Genomic DNA, 16544 nt, shown 5'->3' with positions numbered 1-16544 from the left:
ATATACAAGTTTTAAATATAAAATCATTCACGTTAGATCTCAATAGAAAATTAATTCAATCTTACATTTACAAAAAAAGAAATGTAAACATGACATATCATATTTTGTATATATGGATTTATGATTAACATGTCAATTACTATAAATGTTCGATCTAGTAAATTTGAACTAGATTCATTTTCTAATTATTAAAATAGATATTTTATAGTTACAAAAAACTTTTAATATCTTTATCTATTACAATTACCCAGTTTGTCAGTAACATATTGGACATTGTCAGTAACATCTTTCTTCAATTATTCAATCAAAACTGTGTCCTTTAAAAGCATGCATCTGAAAAATCAATGTAGAAATATTGCATAGTGCATGATAATGAAAATTATTTCAAGATGGTAAAGTCATGTATCTTAATCAGAGACTTTATTTTATCATATAAAGGTGAATTGCGTACACAGCATCGAATGGTTGTAATTCTACTACCATATTTACTTATTGAATGGTTGTATAAAATATCTATATTCATATACCTTTCATATTTTTACCAACCACTGGTACTTATTTTCTTCGTCTACGCTATATTAAAGTGATTTCTTCATGCTTCCAATTCCGAGGATTGTCTATCATGAAGGTTGGTGTCTGTTCTGGTCTTCTGAGAAAATCGGTTCACTAAAGTCTGCTCTGAACTGATAGCTCATGCTTCATTTGATCCCTCAGTACTCTCCTCAGAATCTTGTTGGAAGATGTTCGAGGAAACTCTGGCACAATTTTAACTAGAGTTACCTGTAATGTAATGAAAAAGTTTGTGTATGCTAAATCAGTTAACTTTATGACCCCAATTCAGGCTAGTTTTCAGATTACTAAACCACAATCAATTCACAATTGTTTGTAACCAACAAGGTGTCAGACCTTAAACAAAGGGTTAAGGTTGCTTTGAATAGCTTTAGTGAATTTCATCTTCAGAGTTTCTGCAGTGGAATTGTATCCTTTCTTTAAAACAACAAATATAACAAGCTGTTCTGGGCCTCCATTTGTAGATGCCACACCTACTGCAGCTGTCTCCAAAATGCATTCATCAGCCCCATCACAGACACGCTCAATTTCTACAGAACTTGTCTGCATGTAAATTTCAAGTTAAAAGAACAGTGACTCCAAGAATAGAAAATAGCAATAATCATGCAAGTTTAAGAATTTGGTATATCTATATTCCAAAGAGAGGTGTCACATTATAACTAAGTAATGTACATCGTGCACATCAAAACTATGATAAAAGTCTCACACCATATGTATAAGAATGAAAAGTATTTAAAGTCTCATATCGATTAAAGATAATATTAATTTAGAATATATATATATATATATATATATATATATATATATATATATATTCACTTCTTAATATAATATTAGAACTATGGTTTAGTATTTATCCTAACGAAATTTGATGTTTGTTAAATCTACTGTTCTCCTGGCTATCGGATTATTGTCAAATTTTCTTCTTTACAAAATGTTTTATATTTGCTGGAATGGATTATTGAGTTCTATGGATTGTAGTACATTATCAAGGGTAACAGATTTATGGTTTATCACTTTTTATTGTTTTGTTGCATCCTTTCGCAAATGGAAAGTTTATCAGATATCACACTTCCAGGAATGAAAAATGCTCTTTTGTTTCCTACACTCTTCCATTTTTTCTTAGGTTTTACGAGATGTATTCTTCTATTGCTTCCCTGGTTGATATCTGTGACTACTATCAGATCAGAATCATTGAAATTGCTGATTAATTTCTAATTCAGCTTTCTCCATGTAACAGTACCTTTATTCCACCAAGATTCATGGTGTCATCAGCCCTCCCTTGTACAACAATATATCCATCAACTGTTCTCCTAATTATATCTCCATGTCTCCTAAGAACCTGTTAATAAATTTACAACGATATGTCCATCAATACCATAAAAATAGAATAAGATAAAATTAGAAATATAATTTTTTGTATTATTATGTAGTTCACAAAAAAAGGGGTTATTTGAAAATACTTAATGGGGGTTTACTGATCTACAATATTTTTGGACATCAAAAGCTTTCATGGGCATTGGGCCACCAACTATTGAACATCCGAAATACAGAATGCAAGATATTTCTATATTTTCACTCTTCACTAGTTTTTATTTGCGGTTCAGAGAAAAAATGGTATATGATGAAATCCTTCACACATGAAATACTTTGTTGAAAGGTGGATTTTAAATCTAACTCAACTTTAGAAAATTGATTTGTAAAATGAGGTTTACATCTATTTATATATTTTAAATTGACCTTATTTCAAATTACGTGAAACTTTCAACATACCTTTCCTTTATAAATGGGCATTCCCTTAAAGTAAACCTTCTCGTGATCAGCATTAAGAATTCTGTCAGATGCTCCCAGAGAGAGGGGAAATAAGCCCACTTCCCCAACACAAGCAACATCATCTGGCTGTCATATTAGTCAAAGAGATCAAATATTAGAAAACCAAAAATGTAATTTGTCTAAGCCATAGACAGGTTTGCTATTATGTTTGGACATCTGTTTAGTGAAAAGGCAACAAGCCTAATTGAGAGGAATATGGAATTTCAAAAGAATTGAAGAGAGAAATGTGCAGGCAACAAAGTTTCACCCAGATATGGAACTTAAACAATCCAGTAAATTTTCTTACATATGGAACTCCATTTTCGTCAAAAATGACAAAACCAGTTGTCATTGATGCTGTGCTAAATGCTCCAAAAGCTTGAGGTTGGAGGGGACTTCCTGCAATATAGCTAGACGCAAGCTCAGTGCCTCCACACAATTCAACAATTGGGCTGTAATAAGCTTTTGAAGAAAGCCATAGATCATCATCAACATTTGATGTTTCTCCAGTGGAGCAAAATGTTCTGCACAGAACCATAGTTCAGTTCATTTTTCTTAGTAAAACTTGATTATTACACTAGTGAGAGATATTACTTTATCTTTGTCCAATCCAAGCCCTCCATACACTTTGTATTCTTCCAAGTTTTTACTAAGCTTGGAACGGTTCCCAAAATGGTAACACCTGCATCCTGGACGATTGTAGTTTAATAAATAAGGCTGTTCTTTGACGTAATATATCACATTCTATTGAAGCAGAATACAATGCAGAATCTACCGTTGCAATTATGATGACACTTTCACTTTCATTGTTGTACTATTATTTGACCTAAGCCATGTTCTGATTTTATCCAACTCCGTTTTTTAGTTGAGCTAAATTCTAACAGTGAGAATCTTTCCATCTGAACAAAGGTAATTTTCCTTTCTTTACTTAATTAGTATAGATTTCACCTAGCACTCAATCAGATCCATTTGTTAGTTGATTCACTGTAAAACATGCTAGTAACATACGTTGCTTCCCACTTGTACCTTGACACAGGGCGGAACCATGAGGAAGGATGACAACTTTGTTTACTGTCACAACCTTTAAGGTTATTAAAATAATAAGGGTTAAATACATTTTTAGTCCCTAAATTTTGAAACAAAATTAGAATTCGTCTTTATCCAAAACTTTGATACGTTTTTATTCTCAAACTTTAAAAATAAATGGATATAGTCATTTTAACCCAATTAGGTTAATTTTTTTTACATGTCAAACGCATTTCATGCTAGCATGAGTTGTTTACACTGTTTGATATTGTCCCGCTTCATTGTCAGCTGGAAAACGGGAATATTAGCTGGAAAACGGATTTGACATGTAACATTTTTTTAACATAATGGAATGAAAAAGACTATATCTGTTTATTTCTAAAGTTTAGGAACTAAAATGTATCAAAGTATTGAACAAGAACGAATTCAAATTTTGTGTCAAAGTTTAGGAACTAAAAACATATTTAATCCAAATAATAATTACTACTATAAAAAATGTTAAATTAAACTTTATAAGATAAAAGGTTTGATTTGGGGGATTTACCTGAACAAATTTTCCAAAATTACGGCCTTGAGGAGATCCATGGTACAAAGCCAAAGTTGCACCAAGTAGAAAACATTGATACAATACTGTTGGTCCCATAACCCATCCTAAATTTGTAGGCCAACAGTAGACATCTCCAGCTTGAACATCAATGGCAGCCCATCCATCAGCAGCACTTCGTATTGGTGCAAGTTGAGTCCAAGGAATAGCTTTTGGGTCCCCTGATGAAAGTCAAAATACAACCACAAAATTACTATAACGGTAGTACTATCTATCTGATACACTCTAAGGGAGAATCTTTACCCGTGGTTCCAGAAGAGAATAGTATATTAGTGACAGAATCAACTGATTGATAGCTTGGAGAATAATAATCTGACCTGCCAAGAGTTAAATGTTAAGGTTAGACAAAGCTCATGAAAAAAAAAATGCATCTTCTCCATCTCTCTTTCTCACTCTCCTTTAGAAGTGATAATTTTGGTTAAAAGAATGATCATATGCTTAGATTCTGATATTGTTCAATGAACAAATTGAAGTTTGGATTACCTGGAGTTCCTAGTCTGATTTGCAGAAGAGATAAAACCTTTCCATGATAAATCTTGTTCTCTTAATTGAACTCCTACATCATCACCCAGCACAGGTAGCACAATAACTTTACATGCAGCTGCCTCAATGACCCAACTGCATGAGGAAATATCAGAATGAGGTTTCCAGTGGTTTGTCCTTAAAGAATTGCCATAAATCTATTTAACAGACATTCAAACTAGAACACTGCCTACAAGGTTAGGACAGCAAGGTAAACTGAGAAGGATCATTGGAATCAGTATAAGTCAGAAAATAAGCATGTAGAATGCAAACTTTGCCGCCCCAAGAGCAGCAGTAATACTTTCATTTCTAAACATTTTTTAACATAGTGAGGAAATTATTTATTTTTAAAATGCTGGTCGATAAAATTATATTCCATATGTTAATACGAACTAAGTGAAGGGAGATTTGACTTCTATCTTTGGCACATTTCACTCTAGTGAGCTAACTAATTTTGTTACCAATAAAGAGGTCCTTTAGATATAATTTAGTGATTTAAACTAGCACCAGGACAACAACAACTATCAGAGAACATGTTGCAACATGTTGAACTAATTCAAGAAGGATTTGGAAGATATTAGATGTAATACTACAGATTCGCCAAGAACGGAAGGAGTAAAAAGTATTTATGTGAAAATCTTGAGTTAGCATTTGCTGAATAGGAGATGTGAAGAAGAATTATTAAAACTTAGATTCATTTGAATTTTGCCTTTATAACTGAAAAAGAAATTCATTGGGGAAACCATTCATTTCTGATACTACTTGTGCCAATGACATATACCAAAAAATAAGTGAAGAAGAAATGAGAAAAAGAAAACAGGGTTCTGAAAACACATATAGATACCAGTTTACTGAGTTCTATTATGCAAGTCTTCAATAATTGGAGTGATCTAGCAGTCATTGTAGTCATGTCTTCTGTCATTCATATTCTTGCTGAAATATGGATTAGTAGAAATAGTCTAATTTGTTAGCATGAAATTATCCTATCATCATGTGAAGAACAAATTTTTTTCTGCTTGGAATCCCAAAGTTTTATCTCCACAGGTTATATGTTATCAACTATTAAAGAATTTAAGCTTTGAAATCATTCACTATTGCTTTAAGACCAAGGAAAGAACCCACTATTGAAGCTATCGGTATAATGACAACATGTATTTACCTGTATAAAGGGAATTTCCTGCCACCTCTGGCGATGAAATCCTGAGAACAAAATAAAGTTGAGTAACAATGTTAATATGTTACAAATAATGGGAATTCAACCAGAGATTGTAAAAAACGAAATAAGAAACACAACATTACAGGAAATAGGCTAGAACATCAACGGACTAGCCTCCTCCAAGTTTCACTCTTTCCACTGAACTCTATCCTGCTTTTAACAGATTTCATACCTTCTTCAATGCTCCCTCTTCCTCTCCCCTTTGCCAGTTTCCTAGCACTAACAGAATAATAAAAATCCCCCATGCATATACACTTTTCTCTCACTTCTCTTTTTCATATCAATTGTTAAGCCATTACCTTTCCCTTTAATTTATCCTTGTTCACATAGGCTGTAGTGATAGGTATCTATCAAAAGTTGATTGTATGAGTGCTTGTATCTTATCCAATCCAATGCCTATAAATTCAAAGCTTCTGATATATGCAAATTATTAGCCTTCGATTTGTTTGGTGTATGGAAACTTCAGCAATTTATTATTCAAGAACAGTCTCGATTTATAAAAGAATATGTAATACTTATTGAATATCGGTTACTCAACGAAAAATTCAATATAAGATTTTAACAACACAGATGCATTTTCTAAAGATAATATTTACGTGCAGTTCCAGGCATTAACAAATTTGGTTTGAAACTTTGAAGCCTTCAAGAAATGACTAATAATAGCAGGTTAAGCTTCCAAGGGGACTCGAAAGGACAGCTTTTATTCTCTAACATATAAAGATTTGGTAATGTTACCATTGCCTCACTCATTCTAATTTGCACAAATCCGTAAGTGAGAAAGAATAGAGACAATTCCAAATATTGAATACTCTCATTTCAATCAACAGTAACTTTATAATTGAAACATCACCTGTGTGAAGATACCCTTTGCTTTGGAAACACGAAGGCGAGTTGCAATCTCTTTTGGTGCAAAACTATCAGCTATTGAGACTACAGCGCATCCTGCTAGGACAATGGCTAAATAGATTATTACGGCATTTGCTGTCATTTGCATGTCAATTGCTATTGCATCTCCCTTTGAGAATGTGGCATCTATTGCTTTAGCTACCATCCTGGAAAAAACACAGCAAAAACTATGAAAATTACTTAAAGAATAAAACAGAAGGGAGAAAGATCAAAATCTTAAAAGTGAGATACAGGAACAAAAAGAACGGAAGAAAAATAAAATAAAGCATAATGATACACAAATTAATCCCGAATCAACAAGAAAATCAAAGCAGCGATGAGATTGAAAAACACATAAAATTATTGAATCAACCAAAGTGGCACAGGTATGATGATGAGCAACACAAATTTGGTCCAAACGCAAGACTGTGAGCTGAAAAGGCTTACATTACTTGTTGTCGGAGCTGTTTAAGCGTGATACGGTTAACCTCGGAATCATGAAAAGCTTCATCTCTCCAAACGATGGCTAAACTGTCATCTGGTTTGTAGGGATGAGAACTGGGTTGCAGGCAGCAATCAGCAATGTTGAGGACAGAACCGGGAAGCCAGGTGCCTCCATGTCTAGAAGGGTCAGAAGTATCTAAAATAGACTTGGGAGGTTCAACAAAGGAGAGAGAAAGCTCCTTGAGAAGAAGGGACCAGTAGAGCTGCATTGACAATGAGAATTAAGAAAGAAAGAAAAGAAGAGATGTGATGTCTGAATAGAAAAAGAGGTGTTGGGTTGTTTGCCTGAGGGTGTTGAACAGAAAAGTTGTGAAAGAGGCGATAACTGGAAATAGGGTCTTTGTAGGAAGGTCCTAAAAGTTGAGGGGCGTGAGTTTCCATGAAACGGCCAAGGTTGGTGCGTTTGGAGTTGTCCCTGAAAAGAAGAAGAGAAGTGAGTGGAGATTGTAGTGTGGTAAGAGTGATAGATAAGAAGAGAAAGACTTACAGGGAAGGAAACCAATAGAGTGGGAGGGAAGCATGTTGAGTGTGGAAGGCAGAGTGATAAACAGAGTGATAGAGAAGATGATGCAATGAGTGTGGAAAGGATGGTTTCAGCAGTTTTCGAGTGACAAGGTGGCGCCATATGAGTGAGGGTTGGTTGTCGTTGTCGGTGTCGGTGTCGGAGAGACACTGAGACAGAATATCCCTCAAAAGACGGTAGAGTTGATTGGCTTCTGCTACTGTCAACCCTGCATTCAGCAAGTCTTCCACTTCCAATTCCCTCACACTCTTCACCATCTCTGTTTGAAAAGTGGAAGTTGAATGAAAAGTTGCAGAGGGGTTGTTGAGTTCTTGAGGTTGAGGTGATCCAAGTGGATCATGCGGTATCTTCACACCACCAAACACTTCAAACTCTGTATTATTAAGCTTCCACCACCTTCACAGCATCTCCCTGAGAAAGCTTTTCTTTTTTGAGTTGATTGGTGGTGGTGAATGGTTATGTTTTTGTGGGAGAAAAATTAAAATTGGGATGAGGCAGGCACCAACTTTACTTAACCACGTGATCTGTTTATTATACCTACCACAGAGTGAGTTAACGTGTAGATGTACTCGTGCTAGGTAAATAAGTACAGAATTATTAATTAAACTGACTGACTCAATATATATTATAAATATTAAAATTACATAACTAACATATAATATATATTAGAAAATGCTTTTTATTCAAATAAAAATATTATATTTTGAGCATAAATTTCAATTTGCTTCAATCCTCGTGTCAAATATTTGTTAGGTATGAGACTAAGGTTTCCATCTTGGAGACCTCATAGGGACTTAATAGTCATTTTCCTAGTTACGGGATTTTAAGTCCAATTTTCTTAAATAGATTTAAATCAAATTTATATTGGATTATTTTTTTTATTATTTTGAAAATCTAAAATCAAGGAGTAACTAAGTTGACTTAAAATGATAAAACAATTAAGTTGAGCAGACTTGGCTGAAGGTAATTCAAGTTGATTCAAGGTGAAGGTTTAAGTTAAGTTAATTTAGTTGAAAAAAAGCTAAATTTATTTGACTCAAAGGTCGAGTCGAATTGACTTGAGTTAAATATCAAGCTAAGTTGATCTATGTAAAAGGTTGGACTAAGTCATTTTAGGTTGGAGCATGAGTTGCGTCGTCTCAAACTGAAGGTCAAACCAAGTTGGCCTGAGTCAAAGGCTGAGCCGAGGTAGGTCGGGTAAGAGATGGAGTTAAGTTGGCTCGAGTTGGATATCTAGCTGAGCCTGCTCGAACTGAAGGTCTAACCCAGACGACATGGGTTAGAGGTCTAGCCAAATTGGCCTATGCCAAAAATCGTTACAAGACGACTCTAATTAGAGGTCAAAACAAGTCAACCCAAGTTGAAGGTTGAGATTAGTTAACTCAAGTTGAAATTTGAAACTAAATAGTTTGAGTCGAAGGGTGAAACCAAGTCAGCCTGAATCTAGAGTCTAGCCTAGTCATTCCGAGCCCAGGTTTTAGTTGAGTCAACATGATCTGAGGACGAGTCAAGTCAAGCCAAATTGGCCTAGACCTAGGTAAAGCAAAGTAAGCACGGGTCAGGTTCAAGTCTAATCAACACGATCCCCGATCAAGTTGGTCTAGATCTAGCTGAAGCCAAGTCAGCATGGACATAGGTCAAGTGATTTTAGTTCGAGCCTAAGTTAAGTGAAGTCAATCCTAATCGATGTTGAGAGATGATGTAACCTAAACTCAGGTCGAGCTAAATAAACTAAACGTAAGTCAACCCAAGTCTAGGTTCAGTTAAGTCGATTCATTCCATGTTTGATAAACTTAATAATTAAGTATAATACATCAATTTCGCTAGATTTAATCTAACTATAATATTGAATTCGATCTAGATTCAAAAATCTAAATTTAGTGCCTCCTAAAATCTATTTTATTGCTTCTAAATTAAATTTATAATGAATTTTGAAATTTTTTATCATGACCATCCTATGTTATCTCTTAATTATCAGTGTACATATTATAAAATTGTAATCTATTTCCAATTGAAGTGTTTGTTATTATATATTATTTTAATGAATTTTATTGATTTATTCTATTTGACACGGATAATTAACTTAAGTAAAAAATGGTTAATATTAATTGTAACTTTAACATTGTATTGTTAAGTTACAGTAAATTTGATTATTTTATATTTTTGTATAAAAAATAGATTTTTTAAGAACATACTTTTACTATTTTTTTTTCCTTTATATTTTTTTTTCTTCATTTTTATTTATAGACTAATAATTAGGATTAGTGTAAACAATCCGAGTATGATTGTTTATATTTTAACAACACACATTTTAACACATTTATATGAAAAAAAAGTAGAATTCTTAAGAACTCAAGGGGGATCCACTTGCATTCGTCAAAGAAAGAGTGGATCCCTGTTCAGTTCTTATACTTTCATTTCAAAAACCAAAATAGAATAATAGGATGGGGTTCAAGACTTTTACAATATACACATAAAAATTATAAAGTGATAAAAGAACCCAATATTTCAATGATTAATTATAAGAAAATGAAATTAATAAAAAAATGAAAGTAGAACAAAACCATTTACATATTATAAATTACATAATATAAATAGGTAACATTTAAAAATAAAATATCTTAATTAAGTGACAGCTTAAGAATAATTAAAATTATGCATTAAACTTTATTACTACTCATATGAAATTATATGATATAATGTTTTTAAGTAAAGTACATCAAAACTTAAAAAAATATAACATCGATAATATTTTTCCATTTTTATCTAAATACAAATTACTTTCAATAAAACAAGGAGGATTTACACAAATTTTCACAATTTGCTTCAGACTGAGTTGCATGTGGTGGTAGCTGAAATGCTTAAGAAGATTATTTGTTTCAGGTTTATGGAACTTAATTAAAAAAAGAAAAGGAAAGAATAATTGGATGAAAAGTTTTAGCTCAGCATCGTCGAAGCCAGTTCGAAACAAAAGTTTTATCTGCGTATTACAAACAAATAAGTGAATATCAATAATCTAACAATCATATATTATCATAAGCATTTTCTTCAGCATCACGTCGTCTTTTGATGCAGACTAGGCCCATATTTCTGTAACCAAGAAGATGCGTTAATCAAGCTCCTTTAATGTACTCATACATTATGCAGAATTTAGAGGAGCTTATTTGGACTTATGGAAATAGCTTATTATGAGCTTCCCATAAATACCATTCAACTTATTTTAATAAACTTGCTTTTCATGGTTAAACTTAACGTATTTCTCACTCGATTTAACAACTACAGGAAGATGTTTTGTATGCAAGAGTTCGTACAACTGGTGTTGTCGAGATATGCTGAACTGACATAATTTTTGTACCGAAATGATACTGAGAAGTGCTAATACTGTACCCACTTTGTCCTTCTGTTTTTCAGTTCACAACAAAGTTGGTCGTAGCAATTTCTATAGCTCATTTGTTCGTATGGCCTTGTCTTTTTTTGGAGTATGTAAAACACCTGTATTACATGAAGCTGGGTAGGCTCCTGTTTGGTCCACACCCCAAACTCCTTTCTCTGGACCGCTCTCATTCGCGCCTACGCCGTCCGAGGACCCCTCTCCCAAGCCCTTCGCCTCTTCTGCTCCGCAAACGACGCATCACTCCCCTCTCGTTTACCTTCGTCGCTCTCTTTTCCGCTTGCTTCCGGTGCCACTCGAGACATCGGTTTGGTAGCGCAGCTTCACGCCCAGACACTCTTGATTGGTGGGTTCGATGCGCGCGCAAGGTGTTCGATGAAATGCCTGAACGGGATGTCGTTTTTTGGGTTGATTGTTGCTTACGCGAGGAGGGACTATATGAAGGCGGCAGATGACTTGTTTGATGGGTTGCCTGTGAAGGATATGGTTGCTTGGACTCCATGGTTACCGGGTATGCACAGAATGCCTTGCCCGAAAATGCGGTGGAGGTTTTTCCGGTTGATAGATTAGGGTGTCGAGATTGATGAAGTTATCTTGGTTGGTGTTATATCTGCTTGTGCTCAATTGGGTGCGTTGTTTATGCTAAGTAGATAAGGAACATTACTGACAGTTCTAGATTTGGGGATGGAAGTAGTGTACTTGTGGAGTCAGCCTTGATAGACATGTACTCAAAATGTGGTAATGTGGAGGAGGCATATAATATCTTTAAAGGAATGAGGGAGAGAAATGTGTTTTGTTACAGTTCTATGATTGATTGTGGGTTTTGCTATACATGGTCAAGTTCATGCAGCGATTAAGTTGTTTTATGACATGTTAGAGACCGATGTGAAACCAAACTGTGTTACTCTTGTAAGGGTGCTTACTGCGTGCAGTCATGCTGGCTTGGTAGACCTAGGGCAGCAGCTCTTTGCTACCATGGAAAAGTATTATGGTGTTGCTCCAACCCCTCAGCTTTATGCTTGCATGGCGGATCTTCTTGGTCGAGCTGGATACTTGGAAAAGGTAATACCGCTTGTTGAGACAATGTCTATGAAGTCTGATGGAGCTGTGTGGGGGGCGCTTCTTGGAGCATCGTACGTTCATGGGAATCCTGATGCTGCGGAAATTGCTTTCAAACATTTATTTGAGCTTGAACCTGATAACATGGGAAAATATTTGTTGCTTTCTAATACCTATGCATCTTTTGGAAGATGGGATGATGTGTCTAGGGTCAGGAAATGGATCAGAGAGTAAAATTTGAAAAAAGATCCAGGATGAAGCTGGGTTGAAGCAAAAAATGGAATGATTCACAGGTTCGCTGCTGGTGACGTGAAACATCCACAAATTAATGAGATAAAGAAGGAATTAAATGAACTTTTGGAACGACTAAAGGGTATTGGATATCAGCCAAACCTAAGTTCGGTGCTGTATGATGATGAAAAAAGGCTGTTACTAATGTCTCACAGCGAAAAACTAGCTTTGTCATTTGGATTGCTGAGTACTGATGCCGGTTCCACCATAAAAATTATGAAGAACCTTAGCATATGTAAGGATTTTCATATTGTAATGTGTGGAGTATCAAGACTTACTGGAAGAAAAATTGTTGTGAGGGATAACACGAGATTCCACCACTTCTTTAATGGGGCCTGCTCTTGTAGAAATTTTTGGTGACAGAGGCTAGTGCCATATGCGGTTCAACGCATCGGTGTTAGAAGAACTAACATGTGTCTGTCTGTGTGTGGTTTTGTTCTTGACTTTTGCTTCTTAGCACACTGTCCTGCCGAACTCAATAAATGGAGCTAGGCCCAAGAGGATCACTACAAGACCATCAGGTGGGCTGAGTACATTCACTAGGCTGATAGATTTTGTTAGAATGTGGCAAACGAGTTTACTATTCCCTTTATACAATTGTCTTCTGTGTAACTATAAAGATATCAATATGCCATGAATAATGACATGATGATTGCTCCCATTCTTTCTTTTACATAATTTTCTGTTGAAATGAATCCTGAACTTGAATTCAAGATTATTTTCAACTTATGGACAGTTTAAAATAATAAAATAAAAATCTATATTACTTTTAAAATAATAAAATAATCCATATACTTCTCTGTCTTTATCACCCAAAAAGGTACATTACAAAAATGGCTTCACATTTTAAAAGCCATTCTCAGAGCAAATGTATGTTCAGTGATACCAGGTAGATTTTTTTGTTTTCATTTTTTACAATTTACTAGAAGCTCTTGCCTCTTGAAAATTTTGTACACAGGATTGTTTGTGGTGGTTAAAATCTAAGACAAATAAGTCATAAAACTATAGCAATTATTATGGGTTTCCTTTCTACTATTTTCTTTTTTATTTTGCTTATTAAAACGTGTGAAATAGAAATTTACTAGAAATATTAGATTTATAATTCAGTTGTTGTTTGTGGTTATAAATTGTTTTAAAAAATAAATATTTTTTTTTTATCTTAGTCATGTACGAACACTCAAATATAGTTGAACAAATTATTAGAATTATCTAGTAACTTATGCATATACAATACAACCTTTTTGTTTTATTTTAATAACTACAGTACTATTTGATTTCTTGCAGAAAGAAATACACATGAAATGTTGTTTTCTTAATTTCGTTGTTTTTCATTATTTAAAGGACATACAATACTTTAATCTGTATGTTTTTAATTGAATGTCAAGATATTTTTACATAAAGTAAAATAAAATAAAAAATTGTAATTAACTTTTTTGTTTTAATAAAGCATCTTTTATTAACCTTTCACCACCACTGTGATTGCATGAATGATTTGAAAACAGCCTCTGTATCCCAACAGGATGCAGTGGTGGAAGAGAAGAGAAATGCACTAAATACAACAACAGAAGTCTAACTTTAATTTCAATGTGCAATTTAGATTATTTATATTGTATAGAGTTAAACTTTCCATGTTGTTATGCATGCTAATTAATGTTAAACATATTAGTAGGTGAGAACTGAGTTATAATCTTGTTTTTAATTTAATTTAACTCATATATGTTAAGAATAAACTCAATTTTGTTACTTGTCTTATGAAGATACCCCTTCTCCCCTGCCAAAAGGGAATACACCCTTTCTCCTCCTCCAAAAGGAACTTCAACTTTAATTGCTTTTCATTTTCTCCTATATTTATTAAGGGTGGACATAGAGAGTTATGTATTTATTTTTAAATAATAGTGCCTAATTTGCATTACACAGTCATTTCAGGAAAGAAATAAGAAAAAAAAGTGTTAAAATTTGAATGTTTTTTTCTAGACAATCTGTTACGGATTGTTTGCTTCTTGACATAAGAAAACAAATGGACAGATGAAACTCATCTTTGTTAAGGCATCTCATATTGAGATTGCAATGAAAACAAGATGAAAGTATTAAAAGAAATGTAAATTTGATTCTAAATTTCATATTAAATAGAAATGAAAAATTCAAACACAGTATAAAATATAAAACTTATATATTTATTATTTTAAAAATTTGAATTAGATAAAAAATTAAATTCATGCTTTAATGGTATTATTTCTTTTCTATATATTAATTAATAATACATTAACTAATAAGAAGAAAATTAAGCATCAGATAAATAATTATTGTTTGAAGTTCCTTAGAGTATTGTTTATAGTATAATTTATTGTGAATACATTTACATTAAAGATTGTTTATATATAAAATTTGTTGTGATTACATTTACATTAAAGAATTCAGAGTTTTTGATAATTATTTAAATTATTTCAATTTTATTATTAATCAGATTACTTGTATTTTTCTATTTATTTTTTCAAATTCAATCAGCTTGCCTTCTTTATTCCATTCCTATTTATTTTCTCTATTTTCAAATCCCCACTTTTTACTTGTATTCCAAATAAAGTGTAAAAAAAAGCCTAAAATAAGCTGCGTGCTCGTATATAATTAAGTCATGTTTTTTTAATATTAGTTTTGGAGAAAATATAAAATTGATTCAATCATATCACACATTTTATTTACATTTAATTACAAAACACTTGTCGGTTGCTTTTGAAAAAGTGTCACTGAACTTGACATCTTCTCTAGGAAGGATGTATGATACAAATGGTTATACTTTTTTATGTAGCTTGTTAAGATTAAAGATTATGGTTTCTCTTTCTAGCAAAATCATGATTCAAATTGATTATATAAGTTTTAAAATATCGTTTTAATGGAATTTTTTAAAGTTAATTTTCATAATATACCTTTTTCATTTTTGAAATATACTAAACCTATTTTTGTGTTTCCTTTTATACATTAATTATGTTAAAAATTATCAAGAATAATATTGATATTAATGTAAGGAAGAGAGTAGGAAAATCTCACATCAACTGTACATAAAATTAAATTATAATATACAGATGAATATAAATTTTATTGTAAAAATAAAATAAAATAAAATTTAAAGTCTGTTTTTTAAAATAATATTACAATTAAAATTTATTTTAAAAATACTTATTATTTATTAAATCTATCATATTACCGTTATCATATCATTATTAATATATTTGATACAGTGAAAGATCAAATTAAGTTATAGTTTATCATTAAGTAAAAACTCCCTTTTGACGAATTGATTTTGTAAAATTAAATTAAACTTAAAATTTTAATAATAAGTTTTTCTTACAACAAATTTCATATACATATATCTGAGCTTTAGAAAATTAAAATAATATATGTGAGTTCATATGATTCATAATTTGTCTGAACTGCTTACTGTATTTATCATCTCTTACTTATTTTAAATTTATCCATTTGTTTTGTCCAACAATGAAAATCCAAACAACGAAGGCATGGACCACCAATAATGGGAATATTAAATTTTAATGCACAACCAAACTTTTATATTTTAGAAAATGGTATAATAATGCATCATTGTTTAGACTTTATCTTATATTTCTCATTTCTTTCATGGGCCTTTCGATTAAAATAAATTATGCTTCCCCAGCACAAAAACATGCCATGACTCAAACTAGCCAATAACCACTAAACTTTTGAAAACATAAAAACTTTTTATGTTTCATAATAAAGTTACCAAAAAAGAGAGTAAATGCTTCATGTCCTCATCATCTTTACACTCTTCTTCAATCAAATTTGACTTCTTTAATAAATATCTGTTTTATAGATATATAAGTGATTAAAGGTTTAATGTTATTGTTTTTTAAGATTGTAAGTTAGTTGTGTTTTATGTCACTAATGCCTCGTTTGTAAAAATAAGGGAAGTAAAAATGAGTGACTAACAAAAGAAAAAAATGAAAATGAAAATTGTTTAGATAAAAAATAAAATCATATTAATCATATTTTTATTTGTCGGTTAATAAATCTCATATAAGTATCAATAGATAATAAACTCCGGAAGTTCCCAAATCTTTTTGAACAAAAATGAAAGTGTATATTTAGTGTTGTCAAAATAGATAATTCAGTT

The 16544-nt window shown here is 32.4% G+C and overlaps 1 protein-coding gene and 1 pseudogene across 1 annotated transcript; one reads left to right on the top strand and one right to left on the bottom strand.

The window, feature by feature from the left end:
• Positions 1 to 379: 379 nt before the first annotated feature.
• Positions 380 to 8191, bottom strand: LOC108321716 (probable CoA ligase CCL12). The gene is made up of 14 exons (XM_017553559.2): positions 7627 to 8191; positions 7425 to 7554; positions 7083 to 7342; positions 6601 to 6802; positions 5694 to 5734; positions 4496 to 4630; positions 4256 to 4329; positions 3953 to 4173; positions 2977 to 3071; positions 2690 to 2906; positions 2344 to 2469; positions 1814 to 1912; positions 907 to 1113; positions 380 to 780 (listed from the first exon to the last, which is right to left on the bottom strand). Exons 1-14 carry the CDS (start codon positions 7917 to 7919, stop codon positions 667 to 669), a joined length of 2214 nt encoding a protein of 737 aa, XP_017409048.1. The 5' UTR covers positions 7920 to 8191; the 3' UTR covers positions 380 to 666.
• A 2830-nt stretch (positions 8192 to 11021) lies between these two features.
• LOC108336128 (pentatricopeptide repeat-containing protein At5g44230-like) lies at positions 11022 to 13116 on the top strand (annotated as a pseudogene).
• The last annotated feature ends 3428 nt before the right edge of the window (positions 13117 to 16544 follow it).

Source organism: Vigna angularis, chromosome 1 (genome assembly GCF_016808095.1).
Source record: "Vigna angularis cultivar LongXiaoDou No.4 chromosome 1, ASM1680809v1, whole genome shotgun sequence".
Classification (NCBI taxonomy): Eukaryota; Viridiplantae; Streptophyta; class Magnoliopsida; order Fabales; family Fabaceae; genus Vigna; species Vigna angularis.
This window is presented reverse-complemented; position numbering and strand designations above follow the sequence as displayed.